We start from the raw sequence: 26656 nt of genomic DNA on the forward strand, positions 1-26656 counted from the left end.
GTGAGTTAACGTTGTTTAATACAATCAGATCTGACTTTTCTGTTTGGATATATGGGCTGTCAAGGGTTGGTATTGCAACTCTAGATGCCAGATAATAAAAATAGCATCCAAGAGTTGCTTGTGGCTAGTTGGAAACATAACGTGTATCGGAGGAGACGTGTTTGTGTACACCAGTGGTTCTCAAACTATGGGTCGCGGGAAGGTGCCGTTGGGGTTGCGCATTGGTAACCGAAAATCTAGAAACGGAAAAAAAGTGGGGTCGTCGTGACCAGCGTGAAGAAGACGTCAAAGACGACCACTTGACTCCTCATACACACATACAGCTCCAACCGACCGAGAAACAGCAGCAACACAGGAAAGACAACACACACACAAACCCTCGCAGAGGCACACAGAACTGATTTAGCTGTTCATAAAATATATAGTGATATAGCAGGAATGAAGTTCAATATGAGCGGGTGCCGGGTGGCTTAAAAGAGTTTTTGTAACTCAGAGAGCGAGAGGGTACACATACATGGTCATGGACCACGGGTCCATTTGGTTCCATTTGTACCCTCTCCGAGTTAAATTAACACTGGTAAATTGGCGCTGGAGGGGTCCCTGACAGAAATTGTATCTGTTGTAGCCTATGTATCAGCAAACACAAAAGGCCCCCGAATCGGCATTTGAGTCAACGAACCGTTCAATTCACGGATCGCGATGTAACATTACCAAGCGGGGAGACCATGCTCAACCCATGCTCAACCCATGCTCAACCCAACCAGTTACCAACAGCTGCCGCCCGGAATGGCCAAACGGTGGCCAAAGATAAAATCAAGAGCTGGATTAAGAAACTCTGGTGGTTCTGGCAACATACTTTACTAAATGTGCTTCAGTTTACAAATATGTGTACACAAACATTTCCGCTGCTTTTACTGATATTGTAGCGTTTTAGTGCCCCAAGTTCGAATCGAACCCGTTCTCCAGCTTGGCTGCGTCAAAAAAACTAGCTCACGTGGTGGCTTGTCTTTTGCGGCAGCGCAACAATATTATTCACTGATTTCATTGACAAGATAGGCCTATAAATCAGCAGGAATCACTGCTGTAATTTAATTTTCTAATAAATATTCATATATAATGACCAGCAATGTATGCTTTTATTTTAAGATATAATTTTTTTCCACTTTAAAAAATTGCAATATAAATAAAGTGTGGGGTCGCCAAAAAGTTTTTCCAATAAAATGGGGTCGTGGTATAAAAAAGTTTGAGAAACCCTCCGCAAGACAAATCAGTGGGGGTCAGCTGTCAGCATGGGGAAATAGGAATAACTAGCAAATTGGTTGGGGTTAAAATAAATCCAGCCCAACTCAAAGCTCCTCTCTAGACTTTCAGTAGCTTGTTGTGAAATGGCTTATCGTACTTCCCCTTGTTTATCAGTAGGGGCCGCGTATCTTACAATGCAGCTTTAAATGGTTTTGACCGGTTTCACAGGCTTGACAAGCGAGCCCGGACACGGTAGCCCAGTCCCTTCTCCGCCAACAACCGAGAGCACTAAGAAACTGACAAATACAAGACACACACACAACTGTAACTAGAGCTAGTCAACGTGAGCATCAACAAGGCAGTCATCCAATGCTTTGACGGTGTCTCTTACAACACCACGAACACAGTATCTGAGGGGTTCTTGTTCGTGTATCTGTTAACAGAAAAAAGTTACTGGAAAAAAAGAAAGACAGCAGCCGACAAAGTCACTGGGAAGGGAGGAGAAACTCATGTCAGGAGCCATAAGACAGAACAAGATGTTCAGGCATCCCCTTTAACACTTGTTCCAAAGGAGGAGGAGGAGGAGGTGGAGGTGGGGGTCCCCTCTGTAGCCGGCACTAGGCTTACTGACAACAGAGCAAGTCACCCCCTCCCCTCCCCTCCCCTCTCACACTGCGAGTTGCAGAAAGGCACTAAATAGAGGGTTTGTTGCTAGCCCTAGAGAAATTAAAAGCATATACATTCATATCTCAGAAAATTACACCAAAATGCATTTGTAGAAAAATAAAATGTAGGAAGAAGGAAAAACTAAAACACGTGGCCCCTATTCATTTCCTTAAACTTCTGAGATGTATGGGAGATGTAAAGTATGGCTACTTTTTCACGGCTTTTTATGAATTTTTTTTCTTCCTAAAATGCCCCCCCACCCCAAACCCCACTTCAAGGCAATACAGGAGTGATCCTTCACCGCACTGCGCCCCCCCAACCAGCAGTTGAGCCCTTTCATGCACGTCGGTGTGGGAATAAGGGAGAGGGGGAGGAGGAACGGGAGAGAGTGAGGGTGCAGGGAAGGTTTCAATAGGAGCAGAGGGCGAGGTCAAGGCTCAGCTTTCAGTGTGAGGAAAAGTGTGTGGGGGGGGGGGGGGGGGGGGCACCGGAACATGTGGTCACACAACAGAGAGAAATCGCATTCCCCCAAAAAGCCCACTGACAGATATCAGTGGCTTTGCATGTACAGTATAATGTACAGTACACGCAAAAGGAACAGGGTGCATGATTTTATATTTGTGTTTATATGTGGGTGGGTGGATGGTGAGTGTGTGTGTGTACTGTGTAGGGGTGGGGGGGGGGGGGTGGTACAGACTGCTATTTGTGCTCGGGCTTCAGGAAGAGTGGAAAAAGTCACTAACCACAAAGACATCTCGTTTTGAGCCCCGGGCAGCGCTCAAGAAACAAAACAAAAAAAAACAGACGACTCGGGGATATGCTGGCAGAGAAATGAGCTCCAGCTGAGAACAGAGAGGGAGGGTGGCCGTGGGGGGTTTGGAGTGTTCTGCCGAGTAAGGAGTAAGAGTGTGGGAAGGGGAGGGGAGGAAGAGGAAAGGAAGTGTTGGGTTTGCAAACACTAGGGCACCAAGAGTGCGGGAGGGTGAGGAGGAGAATTGGAGGGGGGTTGGGGGAGGGGGGCATTCCACAGTTCTGCACGCGGGCATGACGCTCTGAGAGACATGTAGTGAAAATCCTGAACCGCTGACAGTCACAGTCCAGCTAGCGGTAATGTCCTCCAGTCCAGGTTTAAAAAGGGACAGCAGCACGCCTCCTCTCTCTCTCTCACACACACTCACACACACACTCTCCTCCCCGCTGTGGGTACCCACAGACCCCCGCCACCACTCTCTCCAGTGCCAGTTGATGGTGTGTGTATGTTACTTAATGTGTGCTTGTGTCTGTGTGTGAGTGTGTGTATATAGTAGTTGTTCTATGGTTCTTTCAGGTCTGTGATACAGCCGTGACAGGTGTGGCCCCGCCCCCTCTTTGAGGAGGCACGACCACGGTCTCCCTCCACTGCCGCGCCGACCCCCGCCTCTTCCTGTCACGTGGCGGTAGCCTCCAGGTAGCTCTGTAATTTGCGGACGGTGGACTCGTCCAGTGAGAAGAGGTCGAAGTCGAAGGTGGTGTTGGTCACGTTGAAGTGGCCCGTCTCCTCGATCAGGTTGACGATCTGTGACGAGACAGTAGAGCAAAGCTAAAGGCCCCCTCCTGTAGTAGTGCTGTTAAGCAGTGTCCTTCACAGCAAGGATATTCTAATTATGAAAAAATAAACAGGCAGGACTATAATGCTGTGAATGTATTCCCTCAACGTGGTTGGGTAAAATCCCAAATATTTAAAATATAGACCATTTATTTTGCCCAATTTTGCAGAATCTTTACCTTTGCAATTTTAAAGACTAGTAATTCATGACGATTCACAGTGGAAAGGGGTGTGGCATCATAAAATGAAAAAGGGGAGAAGCTAGCAATGTCGTCATAAAAAGTGTTAGATCAAGACACACAGACCTGCTGTAGGACATTACGTTCTCTCAAAGCCATCAGTCTACGATGAAGGTCTACCAGCTCTTCTGTGTAGGCCTGCAGAGAGGCAGGAGAGGTGGAACACAAGCAGACAGAGAGGAGAAGATCAGTTCTGTATTCGGGCTCTTGTGGTGCTTTGAGACAACGATGGGGGATCTGTATGGTTTAATCTGCTCTGAGGAAGGCCAAAACGTGTTATCTTTAATAAAAAGTGCTGCTGTTGCTTTGGTGGTTTCTTTCAATTAGTTATCTTTGAAGCTGAGCATCCACCACAAAAGAGACGTTCTGAGAAAGCTCACCAGCTCCATATCCAGATGTACAGCAGAACCATTTGTAAATTGTGTGAGCCAACAGTCAGTCTTGAGAGACTAGTATTACTTTCAAGTAATCTTCCTTAAATTGTCATTTTGTTAATAGACCCTAGATCAAAACATAATCAGACATCTGGTTAACTTCTGACCATTCCTTCATCTTGAATTCATTTAATGAAAACCACGCTGTCATAACATTACCAAGCTGTCATTGTACAGTAACATTGCATGAGTGTGATATTGAGTGTAGTGCATATATATAAAAAAGAAGTTTGATTTACCCTTCCTACCTTGTCGTATCCCTTCTTCAACACCTTCTCTGAGCGGAACGAGGGATCTGGACTCTTTCTGCCTGATACCTGCACACAGATGGAGAAATCAGAGAAAGAGAGAAACAGAGAAGCGGGAGTGAGTGGGAGAAAGAAAGAGGACACACAGGGAGACTAAAGCTTAATTTATACTTTGTTGCACGATAGTGCCACTCGTATAAAAAAAAGGGGAGCGGCGACAAACTATAAATTAAGCTTGAGGAGGTGGACATCTAAAAGTGTCACTTTTCACATTTTTGGATCAGTCTCAAGACAGCCATTGTCGTTCGATATGTCACTGTCAACGGTCAATAGAGAGCTGGACAAAGGACGAAGATAGTGGGACACACAGCTAACAATTAAGATGGCCGACATGCAAGCGGAAGGCCGGTACACTACAGTCCTCAGAGAGTCTAGGGTTCCTTGTCTGTCTGGCTGTTTGAATGGCTTTGGCTGCCTAGTTTTGATATCAAATACTTTCTCATCCCGATAAAGCACTGTTATTTGGATAAAAGATTCTTTTTTTTCCTAGGTGAGCTAATGACTCAGATTATTCTTTCATACTTTTAAGAGTGAACACTTCTGGGCTGCACTTGGCAAATAAGATCGGAGAACAGAGGTTGGCTTTGTTTTTTCATTGATTCACAATGACACGCAGGTCATCTTAGCACCAGGATGCTTTCTGGGAAATCCCAACACATGTCAGTATGAAACAATGAAGCTCAAGTGGCAAGTTGTCCCGCCTCACCTTGTTATTGGAGGAGCTGTGCTTCGTTGGGGGCGGGGCAGGGTCTCGACTGGGGCGGTGCGAGCCGTCACTGCTGTCACTCTCGCTGTCCAGGCTGAGTCTGAAATGGGACAGGGCAGGGAGACACGTCAATCACACACACACACACACACACACACACAGAAAGAGCACATACTATCATACAGCTTTGCGTTGGTCTTGGAGTAATGTCTGCTTTATACTTAGTTGCATGCCCATGTTGCTAAATCTAAAATAGATGAGTAGGGGTGTGCCGATACACTAATTTCACGAAACGATACGATACGATATTTGGCTCACAACTTCGATACGATTTCGATACGATACGATACGCACTTTTTTTATTATGAAAATATATGGAGGAGAAAAAAAGAAAATGCAAACAAATAATTCTGTTTTTGCATTATTCAGACATGCAAACTTGTAGCTTTTCAGCTACAATAGCCGTTTTGAATCCAAATAGTATGACACCTGACCCGAAAAAAAAACATGTTGTCACTCTTTTCACTTCGGGGCCGTTTGCATGCCTGATTATTATGATTGTAAAAAAAAAAAAAAAAAAAAAAAAAAACATATTTTTTTTCCCCAAAACGATACATATCGTCGCGAAAACGTATCGCGATATATCGCGGGACGATATATCGGCACACCCCTATCTACAAGCTCACAATATGTCACAAGATGTGATGCGCAAGTTCAGCGCAACTAATTATAATCAGGATAAGGGTGATTATGTGCATCACAGACTGAGGCTGTGCTAGCTGTCAATCTGGGCTTTGGGATCCTCCTTTCAGTGCTTTAAATTTGCTAATGAAGGCCTAATGGTGTGGCAAACATATTTATACAAAATACTTTTAAAAAGGTCCATGCCAGCGTCAAGACACCATTGTCTATTCACAGGGTTGGCCATATATATCATACATAAACCAATTTCCTGTTGAGGGCTTTATTTATTTATTTATTTGACACTTTCTCAATTAAAACATTACCAAATCTGTTGAAGTCATGGGATTTTGAATTTCATTAGTGACTCTAAACTTTTCAAATCACTCAACGCTTTAAAATGCATTCAAGTAAGTAGGCTGGAGTATCTTATTGTCGGTATCACTTGAGCAACAAGGGCTTCAATCCACTGTGACTGTGTTGACGACATAAATTCCTTTCTCATGCTAAATGACAATAAAACAGATTGTTCTATTCTGCCCCCAGACAAAACTAATGATATATGTACTTCCCTTGGATCATTATCTACTTTCACTGAACCACAAAACCTTGGTGTGTTGTGTTGTTCGACTCCGCCCTCAAGTTTGACAAGCAGATCAACTCTGGTATAAAGGGAAGCTTTTCCAACAAGGGCAGTAAGCCAAAATCGAGTCCTTTAGGGCTTTTTACACAGGAAGCAACTGACGCACCTAGAAATTCATTTTCCATGAGAGGCAAACTTTCAGGTAGTTCTCAAATGACCGCCACGTCAAGAGTTGAAATGTGCTGAACTTTTCTACATGTGTTGAAACGCGGTCTTTGAACCTGTCTAAACTGTTCTCCATGTCATGTACGCCACCTTTTCATCTTCTGTTCTTTGTGTTATTCTACATAATTAAAGGGATTGTAGACAGTTCAGAGATAAACAAAGAAAAAAACTCCAGCAGTTCCTTTCCCCGACCACCAGGAGTTAAGGGGGCTTCAAAACGGGCCAAGCCGAATATAGGTTGCTTTATTCGGATAGAATTCGCGGAACTGCCCGCCCCTGCCGGTTCTCTGAATTTTTATTTTTAAATAGGCTCTTTCATGATAAATTGACCACATATCTAGTTAAACAACTAAATTCTATCCAAATTATTTTTTTAAAGTAAATTCTGTGCCTCAAAAAAGAAGTTTGAAAGCGTTTTAAAACCGAAAGTAAAAAGTTCCCACGGACGCGCACATTCGTGCGTTAATTTACGACCCGGACAAACATAAACAGTAGGGAAAATACGGATTTCAGAAAAAGGACTGTGTTTCAATGCAGGAAAACACCCCAGCATCATTATATAGTGGCTGATAGAGGGGGAAAAATGCAAAATATATATATAATTATGTTTCAAATTTAGGCTTAATGTTCCCTACAATCCCTTTTAATTATAGTTATTCACATGCTATACAGCAACTGACTTTACCTAACAATGCGCTAGACCAGCGGTTCTCAATCTATGGGTCGCGACCCAAAGTGGGGTCATGGGAAGGTGCCGTTGGGGTTGCGCAGTGGCAACCAAAAAATATATAGCCAAATAAGAATCCCATAAAATATGGGGTTGTGGTATAAAAAAGTTTTGAGAACCTCTGCACTAGACCCATGGGAGATGGATTGCTGAGGTGAAACGCCGCATAAGCTCCCAGTACTTAAAGCACGTATTAGTTACCCAAGCCGTAGAGCCCAGGATCGAACACAGAACCATGCCATTCAAAGGCGAGCATGCTACTGACCCGGACACTGATGTGACTTAACCATGAAATTAACCATGAACTGAATCCAACGGCTTCTTTGAAAATCTATCAAACCATGGAATGCTTTGGAAAATGTTTGGTAGTATTATCAACTATAGCGTTAGTTGTACTTAATGAGCTAAACATACCAGACCACCAGGCTGGTTCTTTTGTGGAAGTGGGATTTTACTCTTTGGAAATTAAGTGAGAAAAGTAACTGAGCTAGGAGAAAAATGTTAGTGTGTGTGTGTGTGGGGGGGCTGACCGAGAGTCACGGTTGGGAGGGTTGGTTTTAACGGGGGTCTCCTCTTCCGAGCTGCTGTCATCGTCATCTGACTCCTCTGACTGGATCTCCTCCACCATGGAGCGAAGGGGGCCTAGGAGGTGCAGAGGAGTAGCAGAGGGGTCATTTAAATTAAGCACATCTCTGACCTTCACATGCCGCCAACCGCAGAAAGATTATTCAAGCACAATGTGTCACATTGTTAGGACACATACATCCATGTTCATTTTAAAATAATTTTCTCCCAATTTAGTAGTTGCCAATTCACTCCATGTTTGTAACGTATAATCCCTGTCACTGCCAACCAGGGTGTAGACTACCATGTATCTCCTCTGATAAACATGGTGTCGCCAGCCACTTCTTTTAACCGGACTAGCGATGAGTTTCACCGCCTCCTAGTTCCACCAACTACTGAACATGTCAGCCTTTTAGGACTCACTTGCCGGCATCCCACCCGTGAACCGTGGAAAAAAATAATCCCCATGGTGGGCAGATACTTCACCCCCCCCCTCCACCCGGACGCCCATCATGATGTTAAATATCAAGTAAAAATGGCTTGTGGGCTTATCTCTACAAACAGTAAACAGCACAGACCGCTACCTTGGCCTTGTTTCTGTCCTGGTTCAAAGTCTGAGTCTGAACTGGAGTCAGAACTGGAGCTGGAGTTGGAGGGACTGGAGGGGGCAGACTGCTGTGGACGGACAGAGAGAGAGAGAGAAAGGGAGAGAGAGATGGATAAGTAGTTGGTGGGTGGGGCAAGAAAAGAAAGAAAGTCAGATCGGTCAGTCGAGTCAGAGTGAGAATGATACCACATCTGAGATTTTACATCATCACACAGAGTAAAGTTTCAAATCTCACAAATCATTAAAATAGGCATGAAATGTAAACAGTCATGGATCACATTGCATGTTAAAACTCAACAAATAACACCTAATCACAATAATCTCTTGGTGCAGTCTCTTTGATGATCCTGCACACAACCTAAATAAGTAGAGACCCTAGGAGGGGTCCATGCGCACCCCTTTCATTATTTTTTCTCCAGTCAGGATTTCTGGAATCTATAGGACCTCTAAAATAAAACATTGGATGATAATTTCTTTAGTTTTTTGCAATGTTTTATTACCCCTATGAGACCTGCGGGATTGCTGTCAGGAACGGCGGCAAGACTGTCTTTCGGAGACTGTAGCACGCTCAAATTTTGAGGTAGCCCAAAGGTAACATTTGATTCTAGACAACCTCAGGTTTCCAACGGGACCAACCTTGTCATGCTACTTTGTCGGGAAGACAAATAAATACCTAATGATTAGGTTACCTAATGAAGTTAAGACACAATTTTGGGACGGGAAAAAACTGCCATCACCATTTTCAAAATGGTCCCTTGACCTGTCACCTCAATGTGAATGGAAATGGGTTACATGGGTACCTACAAGCCTCCCCTGTACAACCATGCCAAATCTGCAGTCATGTCATGCAGGTTTGGGCAAGAACCAATACAAATATGTAATTTCCTGTACTGTATCTATAGCTGTATGAGACCATTGTAATATATCTATAGACCATTGTACTGTATCTATAGCTGTATGAGGCCACTGTACTGCATCTATAGCTGTAGGAGACCACTGTACTGCATCTATAGCTGCATGCGACCACTGTACTGCATCTATAGCTGCATGCGACCACTGTATTGAATCTATAGACCTCTGTACTGAATATATAGACCACTGTACTGCATCTAGACCATTGCACTGTATCTATACACCAATGTACTGCATCTATAGGCCACATAGTGTATCTATAGCTGTATGAGACCACTGAACTTTATAAACAAATGTACTGCATCTCAACTCAACTAAACATTTAATTATAGAGCACATTTAACATGACCAGGTCAACCAAAGTGCTGTACAGGACAGGTTAAAACAAAGTTCTATAAACAGACATTAGCATAAAAAAACAATAAAAGCCTACATTTTCTGTGACCAGTTTAAAAGGTTAAAAATCACCAGTGTGTGAGTTTATTTATGCATTTACTCTGGCAGTGAAAGAGTTAATAAAAAAAATCAATCGCCAGGGCAGTTCTTATGTGTTGACCACTCCAAGCTGTTTCAGAGCCTATGGGGGGGGGGGCTCTGCATAGGCATAGGGTGTGGTTACAAACAAGTTCTGAAAGGGGCGGGGGACCACACAGTACTGCATCTATAGACCACTGTACTGTATCTATATGTAGCAGTAATGGCTCAGAGCCTCTGCCTGATGACCAAAAGCCTCATATCTGCCCCGTCCAAAGGGGAATTCCTTTTTAGACTAGTTAAGATGTTAGCTTTCCACATGGGAGACCAGGGCTCAATTCCCGGGCGTTACATGGGTGCCATGACCGGGATTCCCAGTGAGGGGAGGTCAGAGTAGCAGTAGTGGCTCAGAGTCTCTGCCTGATGACCAAAAGCCTAATATCTCCCATGGCCATGGGAAGAATCCCCTTTAGGCTAGTGTTAAGATGTTGGCTTTCCATGCGGTTCAATTCCCGGGCATTACTGACCAACTGACTTGTACATGTGTGGGAGAACGCTAGCCTGGTTCCAGACGACTCTGCCTTTGCAAAATTGCATGCACTTTAGCTCTCGGCAGATTAGGTCTGGCCCCCCTCCATAGATAATTTATTTCTCTCCCTTCAGAGGTTGTGCGGGACCAATCAGGGCCCAGTATCCAAATGTGGGCGGGCTTATCTCCTTATTTGGAGCAATGACGAACAAGGAAGCACTGCTCCGATTCGTTCGTACAAGGAAGCACTGCTCTGATTGGTTTAGGTCTAACCAATAGAGTCCGTTTGGATCTTTTTGTAACCGCCCCTTGGAAAAAAAATCTATCGTTGATAGGGACCAGACTAATATCCACGCAGTGTGTCGTGTGATATTGTCTGGCTACGCGAGGCTAGGAGAACGCTTGTGCTAGTCTCCAACTCTACCGAGATGAGCTGAGGGGGTGGAGCAATGACCAGGGCAGCAGGGGTAATCAACTCAGTACAATTGGGGAGTTTAAGTTTCACTTCAGGTGAAATGTCAATTGAGGTCTCAGCCAATCAGGGATGGACACCACAGTCCACACATATAGTTTCAATTAGTTTGTATTTAAATACTAGACCAAAGTTGAGACCAAAGAATAAAACAAGGGTATCGTGATGTGAAGTCCCTCCCCTTCCACCATGGGACCCTATTATGAATGAAGAGTGTACCGTAGTTCATGGCGAGAGACAAATAATCTTTGGTCATTTGAGTTGTGCCATGAATTAAACATTTAATGTTTGTTAATTAATAAATAGAATATTGCAAGTGGCAGTCCAGGCACCCTAAGCTATCATGCCAGCCAGACGGCGTGTCCCGATCCCGGCGACCTTTTCTGCATGTCACTCCCCATCTCTCTCCCCATTTACCTGTCAGTCTACTGTCCTGTAAATAAGGCATAAAAGCTCAAAAATAAATCTTTAAAGAAAGTATAATGACTTCCAGTTATACCCAATTAATGCAATTCCATTCATGTTTAAGAACCCCCACTGTGCAGAAATATACCATTTCTACAATAGGTGGAAATTACATATTTGTACTGCATGCAAACAAGCATAGTTATTGCCCAAACGCCAAAACTGCATGAGAATAGGCAGACATTTGGCATGTCCTTACAGGGGAGGCTTGTAGGTACCCATGTAAGCCATTTCCATTCACATATAGAGGTGCCAGGTCCAGGGATAATTTGGAAAATGGTGATGGCCTTTTCCCCTTGCCAAAATTGTGTCCAACTTTGAATCATTAGGTATTTAGCCCCCTTCCCAACAAGGTAGCATGAAAAGGTTAGACCCGTTGGAAACATGAGGTTGTCTAGAATCAAATGGTATCTGTACCTTTGGGGTCCCTCAAAATTTGAGCGTGCTACAGTCTCCGAAAGACAGTCTCGTCAGCGTTCCTGACAGCAATCCCGCAGGCCTCATAGGGGTAATAAAACATTGGAGAAAAAAAACACATTTTGGACCATTTTCTTCTTGGGAACATAAAAATCTTTATTTTAGAGGTCCTTTGGATGCCCAAAATCCAGACTAGAAAATAAATAATAAGGGGGGTGCGCATGGACCCCTCCTAGGGCTGCTACTAAAACCAAGCAGGCCCACCAACCTCTGACTTGGAGGAGGCTTCGTCCTCCGAGTTTGACTCGTCGGACTCCGGAGGTTTTTTGGGTTCCTTCAGGTCTTGCGTGTCCGACTTGCCTTTGGGCCAGCGGCCCTTCTCTTTGGGCGGCTTTTTCTCGCCGTATGGCTGTCCAGCGGCGGACGAGGAGGAGACGCGGGGAGAGGTTCCAGTGAAAGCCCCAACGGCAGCCCCCTTTGGCCCCTCAGAGCTACCCTTCTTCTGCTTTTTGGCGCTGGGCTTGGGGGACTCCACCGTGGAAGGCCGCTTCCCGGGGGCTTTGGAATCCACAGGCCCTCCCCCCACCACTCCTCCTCCTCCTACTACTCCCCCCCCTCCTCCACCGCCTCCTCCTGCCCCCCCTCCTTTGGGGGACATGCCCTCCATCTTGGCCTCCTTCAGGGTGAGTTTGGGTTCCTTAAAGGCGGCCTTGGGCAGCACCTTGCCCTCGTCTTTTACTTTGATCTCTGCTGGCTTCTTGGAAGAGGACGATGAGGAGGAAGGATCGCGTCCGCTCTTGCCATCGCGGTCGCTGTCCCCTTTCGACGTGGCCTTGCTTTCAGAGTCTTTGCGTGGCCGTTCACGGTGCTCCTTGGTCAGCTTGTGAGGTTTGGGGCCTTTGCTGCTGCCACCACTGCCCTCTTTACTGGGCTCCTACACAGACACAGGGACACCAGCGTTATCATCATCATCATATCCACTCTTCTCTGAAGAGCACTTAGGACAGGGGCAACACTGCATGCATACTTAAACAGACCCTGGATGACTTGAGTGACTCAAATGGTAATCATCCATTAGAGACATTCTAAGATACAAGCTGAAGTTAGCGCAACATGCAGGTACAATGAATTGAGACACCATGGAGCCTTGGGGAATTGAAAGACTTTGAACACCACTCCGTGCTTGGAGCAGTGGAGCATTGGGCTCGGCTTCCATTGTGCGTCTGTGAGCAAAACTAACCTTTGACACATGGGAGGTCTTGGTCTTCTTGGGATCTGAGAAGGCGGAGAGGGGGATGGTGGGGAGCATGGGGTAGTCTGGACTGGGTCTAGATATGGCTTCAGCCCCCTCTGGAACCACCATTACCTGTGTCATGAGGAGGAGAGAAATAAATAAAACATTGCTCACAACTCATCAGACAAGAACAGATAGAAAATTAGATGCCAGTTTGAATACAGTCACTGCTTTGTTTATATGCAGTTGCATACACACACACACACACACACACACACACACACACACACACACACCAGTTGCTTCTGATACTCTTACCCCTCCAGCCTTAACCAACTTCTTCCTGAACTCTTTGGTGGGGTTGTTAAAGGTGAGCTTCTCACAGCGTAGGTGGTTTACAGGTGGGTTCCCTTCCAAATTCAGAAACAGGTCATAGTTAAAGGTCACCTTCTTTGGCTCCTCCTGCGAGAACAGAAGACGGAAAAGTTCTTTAATAAAAAATAAATCTGAACTCTGTCCACACTCCACATAACCCCTTGTAAAAGTGTGTGTACAAAAACACACATCTTCAGAGATATGACTTGAGGCAATATCTGTTGTCTTTTTTTGCATTGCCATCCTAGATAGAAAAAAAAGCAGCCCTCTAGTATGTATTTCACAGTAGAAGATAAAAGGGAAGCGTGACCCTATGCAACATCCGGACAGATGTTATCAGCACCACCATATCAGCAGGCTAACAGTAAGATAACAAGCCATCACCTCGGAAGTCAATAAGACACAGAGGCATACCTAGAGTCTGAACACTGATAAGAAATACAGCTAGCATTCCGTCGCTGTCGGGAGGAAACCTTGCATGTCCAAAACCTTCAAGAAAAAAAAAAAATCTGTGTTCCAATGCATCCAATGTAGTTATTAGTTAATCACAAGCTCTTGTTAACACCTTTCATTGGTTCAACATTTGTAAAACCCACAACCACTTACACGTTCACTTAAAAGAAAATTAAAAAATGCGACGCATTGTGAGCATGTAGATTGGCAATTTATTTGCTACTTTTGTGTGACAGTAGTATGACAAAGTAGGCATTATTATTCACGAAGAAAAATAACATACGTTTAAATATGGAGATACAAGGTTTCTGCCCAACAGCAACAACTCCTAAGAGTTCTGTTTTTCAAAAGACAAACAGTAGTGGATTAGCGAACACAAAAAAAAACATGGGGGGGGGGGGGTTCATGACTATAATAAGCCTTAGGGATGTAAGCTGGTGGACAATTAAAGCAGCATAGGCTGATGAGGACATTCATCAGAGATTTAATTATAAGTATTGTCATTTAGTCACCAGGACTGCTGGTAGATTTGGGGATTCTGAAAAATGTGCCCTACTTCATCCTGTCCCCAATAAATCTATATTAAACGATGCAGGTGAAAATACATATATATTTTTTTAACAACATTATATATGGCTTTTAGATACAAAAATGTGCACAAGTACACTATATTACACCAGCAGTGCTCTTACAGACATCAGACAGAAAGGAAATAAAGATTTTTTTTCCTGAATGTTACAAATCTGTCACAGAGGTAATACAAAAAAATATATATATATATCAAATATCATAGTATAATCCATGAGTCTTGCATCCAGTATGTGTATTTACTACTTCCAAAACACTGTATTTTCACTGAAACGAGGAGCGTGCCTAGATCGTTCCTCGTATGTGTATGATACTCTTTACACCGGAAGCGTTTCTTTAAAATAGTAAAGTTTCAGCAAAATTGCTTTTGAATTAAGGAGGACACAGACTGGACACAACAGTGTTTCCCAAACACTGGGTCGGGACCCATTTGTGGGTCACGTTGTGAGCTTGTACAAAGGCTTTTTTAACTAGTTAGGCTCCCTTCAAGACATCAAAATCCTTTTTTGCTAAAACGTTTGGTAAGCACAGGGATACAAGACATGGACTATACTGTGAGAGTTGTTTTGTAATTTATGAACATATTTCTATATAGCTTTGCTGTTATTAATCTTGGCCTATTTTCTTTATTATTCATCAAATATTCTATTCATTTTTGGATTCTTCATTCACTGTGAAGTAATATTATTTGACACAAAAAAAAAAATTTGAGGCTCTCGCGGAGAGTAACTCAAACTGATAGAAAAAGTCAGTATGGGGTGAAGAAGATTTCCTTTGATTACATCAAGGGAAGGACAGTTAATGGCTGAGAGAAAAGTATGTCATATATTCTAGAGCAGGGGTCTTCAACCTTTTCAGGCCAGGGACCCCCAAACTGATGGGGTGATGGAGCAGGGACCCCCTACCTCGTAGGGTAGGGGGTAGGCCACCACATATATCGTATATTTATGTATACAATTGTGTTTTATATGTATAAACATGAACAAATGGTTGCCTGGAGCCTGTTCCTACCCACAGGTTGTCCCAGTAGGTGTGCAAAAGACCTTTTCTTTCTCTCAGGGTCCCCACACATTTTTAGCAATGAATTTCCAAAACTTTTCCAGAATATTTAGCCCAATTTCCAGGCCTATATAACAATCATTCGGCGCAATAATGTGTCTCTTACTCCTATGTAGAATGCCCAAAGATAGGCAGTGTAGCAAAAATAAAGTTTGAGACATACATTAGGCTGCCGTCACACAGCCCGTTCGGTGAAAAACTACTTATGTTACATATTTCGTGTAATATTATTCATGTTTATGAAAATGTTTTGTTTTAACAAAATCAATAGCCAAAAACAATGCATAGCCAAATATTTTTCCAGGACCCTTGATAAATTCCAGGACCTTTGATGATGTTTGATCAATTTCAAACCTTTTCCAGTACTGGATTTTTTTTTTTTTTTTTTCAAAATATTTCCAGGAATTTCATGACCGTGGGGACCCTGTTCTCTACAAAATATGTATAAACATACCATGTTATTGTGCATTCAATACGGAGCTATTAAAATGTCATGTTATGTTTAAAGACATATTGACATTTTTGAAAAAAAAAAAAAAAAAAATTGATTTTTTTTTTTATCAAAACAATTTCGGACCCCCTGCAGTACCTCCGCGGACCCCCTGTTGAAGACCTCTGTTCTAGAGACAATTTTCTAAGTTTTATCTCCTACATCTAGAATAGATCCCTGTGTCACCTGTGAAAATTGGGATGTTGCATTATGCAAGAAGTAGATACCGGAAAAGGTATTAAGCTGATTCTGCATTTAGACTAAATCAAGGACTGCAATCAATCAATTGAGACAGTGGGAACATCTAATTCTTGTTAATGTGAAATGAAATCTTAAAACAAGCTACTTTCCATCCAAATGCTGATGGATGTCTAGCTGATAGATGTCTAACATCACATCATTTTCTGTAACGGATAAACCTTTAACACCACTCAGCAGCATTAGGTGCAGCATATTACCCTCAACTTTTCCAGGTATCAATTTTCACAAGTTAATCAGTCAAAGCAGACATACAGCACTACCTAACATTTTCAGCGCACTCAACTGAGTGAAGAAAAAGTACGGTACAAAGTCTGAATCCCCTGCACAAATAGCAGGTAGGCACTATTCAACATATTATTAGATCACATACATAGCACTTCACAATGGAGTATTTAAACAGGGCCAGTGTCAGAGGGTTCAGGAAACCCTTAGCACATTAGTGGAAGGTTAAACGAGAAGTTTGTCGCTAGGCCTACCTGTCTGATAGTCAGTAGGACCGATAGGCTGTCCAGTCAGTGTGACAATGGGACAAAGGCAACTGTATCATTTACAAGCAGGTCAAATGCCACACATACTGTAGGCAAGCAGACACACATTCACACACATATACTCACACACGTGTGAGTGTGCACAGGATAAATGAGCAAAGTCAGTAACAGAGGAACCTGGCTGAAACAGACAGTCTGAACAGTCTGACCAAGTCAATTACTTTGGGCAATTTTTGTTGTCCGTCTGAATGAACAATTATCCTATTGTTGCATAGTTGCTGTGGAGCTGTCAAGCAAACTGTAGCTCAAAATAGCTCACAGGCAATTTCCTCCCTGTCACAACAGCTCATCAGCGACCTCAAGTGAATGCTAGAATCATTCTATCACATGACTTGTCACTGCTCAATTCCCAGTCAAACACTCAAACGGACAAACTAAACCTGGAAGTGGAAGCCTTTTGCCAACTGTCCACGGCTGTGTGAGTGCGACGTGTAAACTGCTTGTCGCAAGGTGACGGTGAACAGTGGTAAGCTATTTGATCTGATTTCGAGTGAAAGTGTGAGGAGAGGAGGGAACTTGATCTTAGGGAAAAAAGAACCATGTGACAGAGGCTCATATCCTGAGGGACAGGCTGGCCCTCACCAGAGAGCAGCTTCCAGATCTGCCTTGGTGTCCTCGTAGTACCTCACTCTGCTATATGGCACATCTTTTTTTGTTCGTTTTTGACAGCGATAGTGGTGAGACAGGAAAGGAGGAGAAAGTATGGGAATGACATTCAGTACATGGTCTGGCCGGCCGGGAATTCAACTGGAGATTCGCTGATCAGGGCACTGCACCCATGTGGTATGTGCCCTAACCACTTTGCAATCGGATCACCCTAGCAAGGATTTCTTACAAAAGAGAACAGCGTGACAATATGAGCCGGACGTGAACCCACACATTCATCTACTAGGATGTTGGGGGGCTGTCTCTCTCACCTTGTTTTTGAAATAGACCTCAATGGGCATGAGGAAGCCCGCGTAGCCCGACTCCTCCACTTTGTATGGTGGCTCCTTGCATACTGTAGAGACAAATACACATGGTGAGATTAATAATAGTACAGTATCATCATCCTCTTATATCTGAGAGTCTAGTAGGCATCAGATTTTATTCTGTAACATGAAAAACTAAATGGTGATGATAAAAAGATATCTGGAGGCGCCAACTAATATACTTAACTATAAGACAAAATGCTGGTATCTGTAATACTGTCTGTATTTGACTATGGGGATATACTGTATATGCATGCTTCACTCTCCACACTGAAGCCTCTGGAAGCGTTTTATTACTGGCGATGATTATCTCACCCATCACTGTATTTTATATGATAAAGTGGGTTGGCCATCTCTCGCAGTTCGTAGAGAGCAACATTGTATTTTATTTATAAGGCCTTGTGTGGTAAACTTCCTTAAGGTTACTGGACATTCAACACGTTCACAAACACACATTAGATATGCCAGTCCACGTAAGAGCAGTGAACAAGGAAATACTGCTTTTGTGTATTATGCTCCACACAAATGGAACAAACTTCAGGACTCTCTGAAACTGGTGCGATTGGTCTCAATAGAGACATTCAGGGTGCTTCTTGAGGACACACTACATAGTGACTGCACCCGTTTCATGTAACACCATGTTTATTTGCATCTGTGACATTGTAATGTGATTCAAATGTTTGTTATTGTTTCTCATTATGTATGTATTGTATATGTTGTTATCAGGGCGAAAAGGAGAGCTTGCTCTCAATGGGTTTCCCTGAATAAATAAAGGAAAAAGAAAGAAAGAAAAAGAAAGCATGCAGCTTACAACATGGAGGGGCAACACAAAGCATGGTTTGGGTGTCAGTGACCATCATATAGGGAGCGGCTTTTTAGGGTTCGGAGGAGCTAACTAGCGTCTGTGATCAACCTCCCTCGATAGTATGAAGACGAAGGTCACTTAATCCATGTTCAGTTATTCCACCTCTGTTCTCTTTTGATCAAAGCTGTGAACCATTACCATCTCCAGGATATACATCCTGAACGTTAAACTTGTGTCAGAGTCTTCACGCAGTATCTTTTATTTTACCAGGAAGTCTCATCGAGATCAGAAATCTCTTTTACAACAGAGACCTGGCCAAGATAGCAGCCATACAAAACAATACAATATTAAAAAAACATTCACAATGAGAAGAAAGCTATTCAAACATTTGGCCTCTCAAGAAAAACAATGACATGCTTCCTTCACCACATCCTTTATGATGCCCTTTAATGCATCAATGGCGACAAATGTGTCTAATTTGAGATCTTTGTGTAGATTATTCCATGACCAAAAGGTGCACAGTGGAAAGACTACTATTTACTACCCTGTGCTCAGATCCAGGCTAGAGTCTGCATACTGCATCCGTTCATTTCCACAACACACATACATGCACGCACACAGATCGTTATCTTTCATATTATTACCGGGGTTTGTAACCTATAGTTTTTGCATCCTCTCTATATCGGATAGCTAGAAAAATGCAGTCCTGTGAGTCTGAAAATAAATATCAAATAAATAAACAAACGTAAAACAAAAACAAAACAACCTTTTAATTAAGATCCGAACGTCAACAACAAATGACGTTCGAACTTTTTGGCTCAGCCCTACACATTATGTCCCGTCTCTTTAAATACCTCTTTTGGGCTTGGGGAAGCTCTCGTGCAGCCTGAAGACGACCTTCTCCACAAAGTGCTGGATGTCGCCGGTCTCGGGGCCTCGGACAAACACCATCCAGTCGTGGGTGAAGCCCTCTGAGGTCACCTTCTTCCTCAGCAGGGCTCTGTGACCCAGCTCCAGCTTCACCTGCACTGTGCACTGCCAGGGAATTGGGAGAAAACAAGAGTGGTCAAACATGGTAGTAGAATGTGTTGAAATGGGGGACAATGCATCAGGCAAAGTTAAATGGAAAGTAAAGTTACGCTGTGTGCAGCAGGTGCGTGATGAGGAAAAGAGACTAGAGAGACTTATTCCAAGTTAAAGCTGGGGATTTTAAGCAGCTAAAATGATCTCCCATAACAACTGCTAAATCCTCCAAATTATTTGCGCTAATATGGGGGGGATGTTACTCCTCTACGTGCTGTGTACGAATGGTGATAAAAACGTAATCTTCAAACCAATTCGATGATACTAAATTATGGAAACGGAATGCTGTAGGGATGACCGTTTCATTCCAGAAGGTATCTCCACCGTGGTTTTCCACAGCAGATTTCCTACTGAACATTTCCGCTGGGGTTTGGATCAATTAAGCAAATAAGCTCTGTACCAAACAAAGGCTTATGATATTAACACGTTTTCTTCCAAGATAATTTCCTCAAATCAACACCCTTTTAACAATATTTTAAGCACTGGGGGGAATAAATCCAAGCATATAAAAGCAGATAATAGTTTTAAATAAATAAAAAATCATCACTGAGACGTTAACGTGTGTATAATTGATGTTGTAAGACAAAACATAGAACTTTCTTGGGCTTATATTAACCACAGAGCTTATTTTGGCATTGATCGAACATCTTATGGGAGATCTGTTGATTTTAGGACTACAAGCTGTAGCACTTTATATCTACCACCTGAATATACTGGGAGAACACTATGAAAGGATTGGCTACATGGACAATGTCCTTGATAGCCATCAACGATGGTTGAGACACATGATTGTTTAAATGACAGTAAACTGTGCTCTGCAGGGCATGTTTTTAAGATGTAGGCTATCAAAATGAACAGTTAGTATAATATCTTTTTTAAATTGCATAATGAATTAGTCCCTGTTACAGTGGTTTCCCATATTGTGTACCTTATAAAAAAACTAAACTGGAGTGAGATAAACTGCGCCCAAAAACCGACGCCTATTAGCTAAAACATTATTAGTTCATTAAACATGTGTAAACGATAACCACATTGAGTCACTAGGATATGCATCATTAAACTAAAGATTAGAATTTACCAGCAAAGTGAACATTATCTTCTTTGATTGACGTTCAACAGCCCGTGCATAGTGCATTCAATGTGAGCAACCTTTACTGCCTTCTGAATCAACAATGATTTAATCACACTTACTGTCTTCTGTCTTTATAGAAAACTAATACTGCAGTTGTTACAATAATAATAGTCTAATTAATGGGTATATGATTTCTTAACTTCTTCCATCACAAATACAACTCTCATCCGATCCGGCACACATGACGTTGTAAAATTGTTTGTTTGATTGATTATTATACGATTTTATACAATAAACTTAGGTTAAAATGTCACGAAACAATCATTTTATAAAATAATCGATTAATAAAAAATGTCATCGCAATGTGAGCCGTTATAACTTATGAGCCGTTATAACATAACCTATAAAATAGGGCTTATGTGGTTAATTGATGTTGATTAGTTTTTTTAAAAATGAAAAAACGTCTTGATTACATGACCAATCGACAAAGTAATTGATTGAATAATTGCTAAGAAAATCATCGATAGTTCCTAGTTTGGATGTGCAAATCGTGACACTTTTGAATAGACAACACCGGACCCAACTTTATAACATCAGTAGCTAGTCAAGCCTGGTTATGAATAAATACAAACAAAGGCAAAGCCCTCCTCTCAGATTCCTGATTTAACCCTAAACAAACTAAATCACTTGCTGTTTTCAGTGGCTAGTTATAATATATTCAAAAGGGGTGATGCTGAATACTCAACATAATAACCAATTACTGGTCTTGGGAAGTTTGCTGGGAGACATTGCAGATTTCAAAGTGTTTGTTCAAACAGGGGGCTACTTCTCAAGTGTCAAGAACAATGACAGCAGTAGGACAACCAAATGACATGCTGCTGCTTTGGTGGTGCGGCGATCAGGACAGCTAGTGAAGAGGCCTAGGAGATGGAGTGAGAAGGGGGGGCGAGAAGGGACAGAAAAGGCACTTTATGTCCAGGCAAGGGCTGAAGAATGTGGGGATTTGGCCCCTTCAGTGAGCTGCTCGTGAGATGGGACTGAGTGGGGGGATTAGAAGGGGAAAGGATTGAGATGAGCTGGTGTGGCGCTCCCAAGCTTGCTCACTCTCTCTCGCGCTCTCTCTCTCTCTCTCTCACACACACACACCTCCCCTGCCTGGCGTTTCGCCCGGCTATTCTGTGGCAGTAATGCCCTTTAACTCCAGACTCCACCACACCCTCAGTCAGCAGCCACGGAGCCCCTCCCACCACCCGACTCCCCAGGACCCCTCTGAAAGTGCCAGCACCAAATAAGGGATGTGATGATAAGGACAACAAAAGCTCAAAAACACAGAAGATCAAAAGCCTGAAATCCTGGGGGGAAAAAAGACTACCGGTATATCAATATAACAGAGGTAAAAACAGAAGAGCATGAACCATCCGTTATAATTCTTGAGGAACCTCAGACATGAAGCGACATGAGGCTTGACAAATAGGGACAGAAAAATATTCACAACGTAGGTGTAATCTGGATTGCACAACAAAATGCAAATAGCATATAAATACACTCTGTTCTGATCATTCTTTTCACAAAGCCACCTGAGAAATTCAGAGAAAACAGACAATTAAAAAAGGAGAGACCTAGTAAAGTAAAAGAGTATCAGTCATTGTTCCAACACGATAAAATGGACAACATTATGTTAAGCAAAATTCATTTATCCCGCTACCCTCCATCAAAGCCACTGCAGGGGAGATACAGAAACTGTCAGCAGCAGCCATCAGTGAGTGCACGAAAACAGCAATACACACACACACACTTCCCCACTGAAGGGAAATGCTCGTTTTGGCAGACATGCCGGCTCGTATGAAAACAATGAACCCCCACGTGCCATGTAAATAAAAGCCTTCATGACCAAGTTAATCTTTGCCAGCAAAAAAAATCTACTCAATGTCTCCTTTGAAGAGGACACAGACGAAAGGAGACAAAATGTAACCCGTCTCTTCAAACGACCACCACAGTGGATGAACCCAACAGCTAAGTTATCACACACACCCCCAAATCCTACCAAGTTTGGACATGACATCAATAAAGAGAGCAGTCACCTGTACTGGAAACCGGTCACCCCCCACCCCCCTCTCCGAGTGTCAACTATCACAAACAGGTGGGTCACACCCAACCTACCTATTTACAACACCTCTGGTAAGGAATGTGGATGTAAGCATGTGTGAGGGCTCTTTTGGTGGGGGTGTGAAAATGTACATGACCACTCAATAAGTCCTCACCTCACATGCACACGCACACACAGATCTCATAACAAACCAGTTCAAACGATGTCCATTGCTGTAATACTCAGTCACGCAACATAACCAAATTAAGCCTTGTCATGCAGTGGTGGCATTGCATGCTGTGCATATGCAGGGGTGAAACATTGACAGATTTAATACAACTTGCTTGACTAGAGTGCTTGATACTCGTTCCATTTCAGACAAAAAAAACTAAAATGACCACATTCAATAAAAATATAAAAATAATGTTGCTCATGTAACAACCGATTATATTCAAGGAGGACTGATCTTGACCAATCTTCCATGTCGTGACGTCATTGTGGAATTCCACTAACCACACAGAGAGAGCAGGGACTTCAAAGGAAGAAAAAAACAGACAGGGACCAGCTCCCATGCTAGAGGGACCAGCTCTTGGGTCACTTTACATGGCTTCATGTGGCCTACCTGCCTGAAATACAGACTCCAAACAGCGTCTAGCACCTGGACACAGCACAATCCTGTCTTCATTTGCAAACCTGAGTGTACGAAAGAAACCAAACGAACCCCCTGGATCCTTACGGGTGCATTTGCACACTCAGTTAAATTGACACAGGATTTGACCGTTTCTCTCCATCTTCCTTACAGCAAAAGATGCAAGCCTCACGTTGTGCCAAATACTATGGGAGCTTCTCCACCATGCTGGATGGATGCCCCCCCCCCCTACACAACCTTCATTGTGTTCACTTCTAATCTAAAATCATGAGTAGATTTCACACAATTTCTATGGAAGTGGGTGAATTAACAAGCAATCAAGGAGTCCCAGCTTTCACTCGTAAACGTAGTAGAACCAGCAGCACTCCACCACCCATGCCTTCACCACCACAACCTAAGGAAAGGGCAAATCTTTTCCACCCGGCGCCTTCCAACCATGTAGCTGCTTCTGCTTTAGCCTAGCCAGCAACCGTGTTGCCAAATGTTGCGAGAGAAACAAGCAACCAGGTCTAGGAAAACAAGCCCAAAATATGAGTACTTTAAACCTATATACTGTATACATTGAAAATAGCCAATCTACAAGCTCACAACTATTTTCAAAACATCTTGAAATAAAACGTGTTTTTTTAAAAACATCCTAACAACACAAATCTGGTAGGGGGCTCACTGACACAAAACATTTTCAGATGGGGGTTAGGGACAAACACAATAATTTGGGGGTCCATGACATGAAAATATTTGAGAAGCACTGGTTAAAATATCTATTTTTAAAGGTGAATCAAGCCCAAATAAGCAACTGCATTTAAAGAATATATAATTCCAATACTCGCAAGACAAATTTCAGTGTGAACTGACAATAAAGTATTATCGTATCGTAATATTAACAGGCAACTTAATAGAAAAACAAGCCCAAAATAGCTTATAATAAGCGGACATGGCAACACTGCTAGCCAGCCAAGGGCCGATACACTCCTCCTGGTAGGTAGACATAGACAAGGCTGACTGTGGCTGCCTGCTAGCTTAGCTTAGCAAGACAAAAAAAAGACCGTTAAACCAGGCATGGGGCTGATTTATGATGTGCATGTGCTGCACATGATTCTCAACATCAACAACATGTCAGCATTCATCCACAGCTGAGGAAGCCTTTGTGTTGCCGCCTCAGGTTGTAGAGCTATGCAACAACGCTGCTGAATGAGGCTAGCAGTACAGTGTAGCCTAGCGGTAAATACCGATGTATGTGTGTTACAGCTAGCGGAGCTCAACCAACCAACTAGGACGAATACCAAAACGCTCGCCCCAAAACACAGTCACCTCGGGGCAAATCCGGCTACCTCGGAACGGTCACCACCAGGTATTCCTAAACGTAACATCAGTCAACTATGCTTAAAACCTAACATTCTACCCAAACGCAACCTCAGTAAAACGGTGCCAAAACCTAACCTCATTCCTAAACTTAACCGCAGTAAAACTACGCCTGACCCTAAACTTGTTTCAAACCTCAGTAAAACAAATGCAAGAATACACAAGAACCTCTGGGGTCGCGAGCGGTCCACAAAAAAATGGGGGCGAGCGTGTTTAGGGGCGAGTATTCCGGTTACCACTAGGACTTCATTACGGCAGGAGCGGGTTCTTTTTTTCTGTAGGCTAGCAGGACAGAGCATTCATTCCTGTCCTTCTGGTGGTGGGTTTCCCCCGTAAAAGTTTGCAACCGGAGACAAGAGACGCGAAGCCCCCACTTTACCTGGTTCTCCATGATCCTCCGGGCTTCAGTGGTTGTGGTCTTTATTTACAGCGGCGTTTCGAGACCGTCTTCCCTGTCCCTCCTGCTCCTCATTGTGTGTCAGTTTCAGCCTCAAACCGGAAGCCAGACGGCACCGCCCCTCCCCTTCCAGACGGCTGCTGGCATGAGACCAAAACAGAAAGCCTCCTCGTCCAATCACACGGCGAGAGGTTTAAGCCGCCGGGGAGAGCACCAACCAGAGCTCTCGAGGGGCGGGGAAACGCTTTGGGCTGCAAATACAATTGAAGCGTTTTCTTACGGCTTTCTCGAGTGGCAGAGAGCTTCTCCCAATGGCCACGGCTCATTTTCAATTGTAAAATGCACATAATGCCTGCTAATTGATTAATCAGTGTGGGGTTCCCAACCATTACCATTTCATAACAAAAAACACCAATAAACGATGAGTAAATCATATTGGCTTAGCCTATTTCAGCAGCATATAAAACCTTATACAGAATTATTTTATTTATTGTCTATATGTAAAAAAAAACATCTTATTTCAGTTTATTCATACAGCAATATTATGTGACATGTTCGTATATGATTCAACATAGCCACATTTTGTTATTGTACAGCTCTGGATCCTATTATAATCCCAAAAGATTTACATCAATCTAAAATCTGTTCATCTCACTACTGCAGCATGGACGGATTATGGACCGGGCTAATGAGCCAGTACCCAGGGGCCTTTGTCTACCAGGGGCCCTGGCCCATGAAGCCCATCGACATTATACCCTAAAGTTAAATATATATTTACATTAATTATACAGTATATTTAACTATAGGTTATCACTAAAATATCCTATCATCCTACAAGTCTCTTCTTGCTGTCTGACTATAACAGGAGTATTATTATCTATTTATTTTTATTCAATTTGTTTTACATGCAAAAATCGAATATAAATACTATAGGTTATAGACTGTAGGATGTAAATCCTCTATGATAAAATGTCTACAGGTGTTTTCTTGACCCACACATGCCATACAACTCGAATAGTGTGTTTTTGTGCCCACCTGACTGCCCGCTCTGGGTAGTGTGTGGTCGTGTTGGAGGCCCGAAAAGATAACAGGTGGCCTCCTTGGTCTTAAACCATACCTGATAGGCAGTCAAAATCAGTTTACGTTTACTTTACACCTTGTGGCTTCACGTTTAACACTAAGCTATCAGTTACTTTCGCCACACAGTCATACGGCAAAGTATAAATTAGGCTTTACTCTGTCTCTGTTTAAAATGTCTGCTCTCGACTCAAAAGAAAGCAGCGTGCCTTTCTAACTGCAAATGTCTATAATCTTTTATATAGAGAGAGAAGAAGTGAGGGCCCATTGCAGTCAGTGCTGAGACTTTGATGTGAGATTAGAAGGTCAC

General features: G+C 43.0%; 1 protein-coding gene across 2 annotated transcripts; it reads right to left on the reverse strand.

Annotated features, from left to right (window-relative positions):
- Positions 1–1057: 1057 nt before the first annotated feature.
- Positions 1058–25354, reverse strand: mllt1a (MLLT1 super elongation complex subunit a). 2 transcript variants are annotated; one of them, XM_084067942.1, is made up of 12 exons: positions 25252–25354; positions 19475–19655; positions 17762–17844; positions 13389–13532; positions 13077–13202; positions 12105–12770; positions 8545–8635; positions 7927–8038; positions 5181–5280; positions 4415–4483; positions 3799–3870; positions 1058–3463 (listed from the first exon to the last, which is right to left on the reverse strand). In XM_084067942.1, the coding sequence occupies exons 1-12, from the start codon at positions 25261–25263 to the stop codon at positions 3335–3337; spliced, it is 1785 nt and encodes a 594-aa protein (XP_083924068.1). In that variant the 5' UTR covers positions 25264–25354; the 3' UTR covers positions 1058–3334. The 2 variants fall into 2 exon arrangements, with proteins under 2 accessions (XP_083924068.1, XP_083924067.1); XM_084067941.1 differs by having other exon boundaries at positions 4406–4483.
- Positions 25355–26656: the final 1302 nt, after the last annotated feature.

The sequence above is a fragment of the Gymnoscopelus microlampas genome (assembly GCF_963454915.1).
Source record: "Gymnoscopelus microlampas genome assembly, chromosome: 9".
NCBI classification, from domain to species: domain Eukaryota; kingdom Metazoa; phylum Chordata; class Actinopteri; order Myctophiformes; family Myctophidae; genus Gymnoscopelus; species Gymnoscopelus microlampas.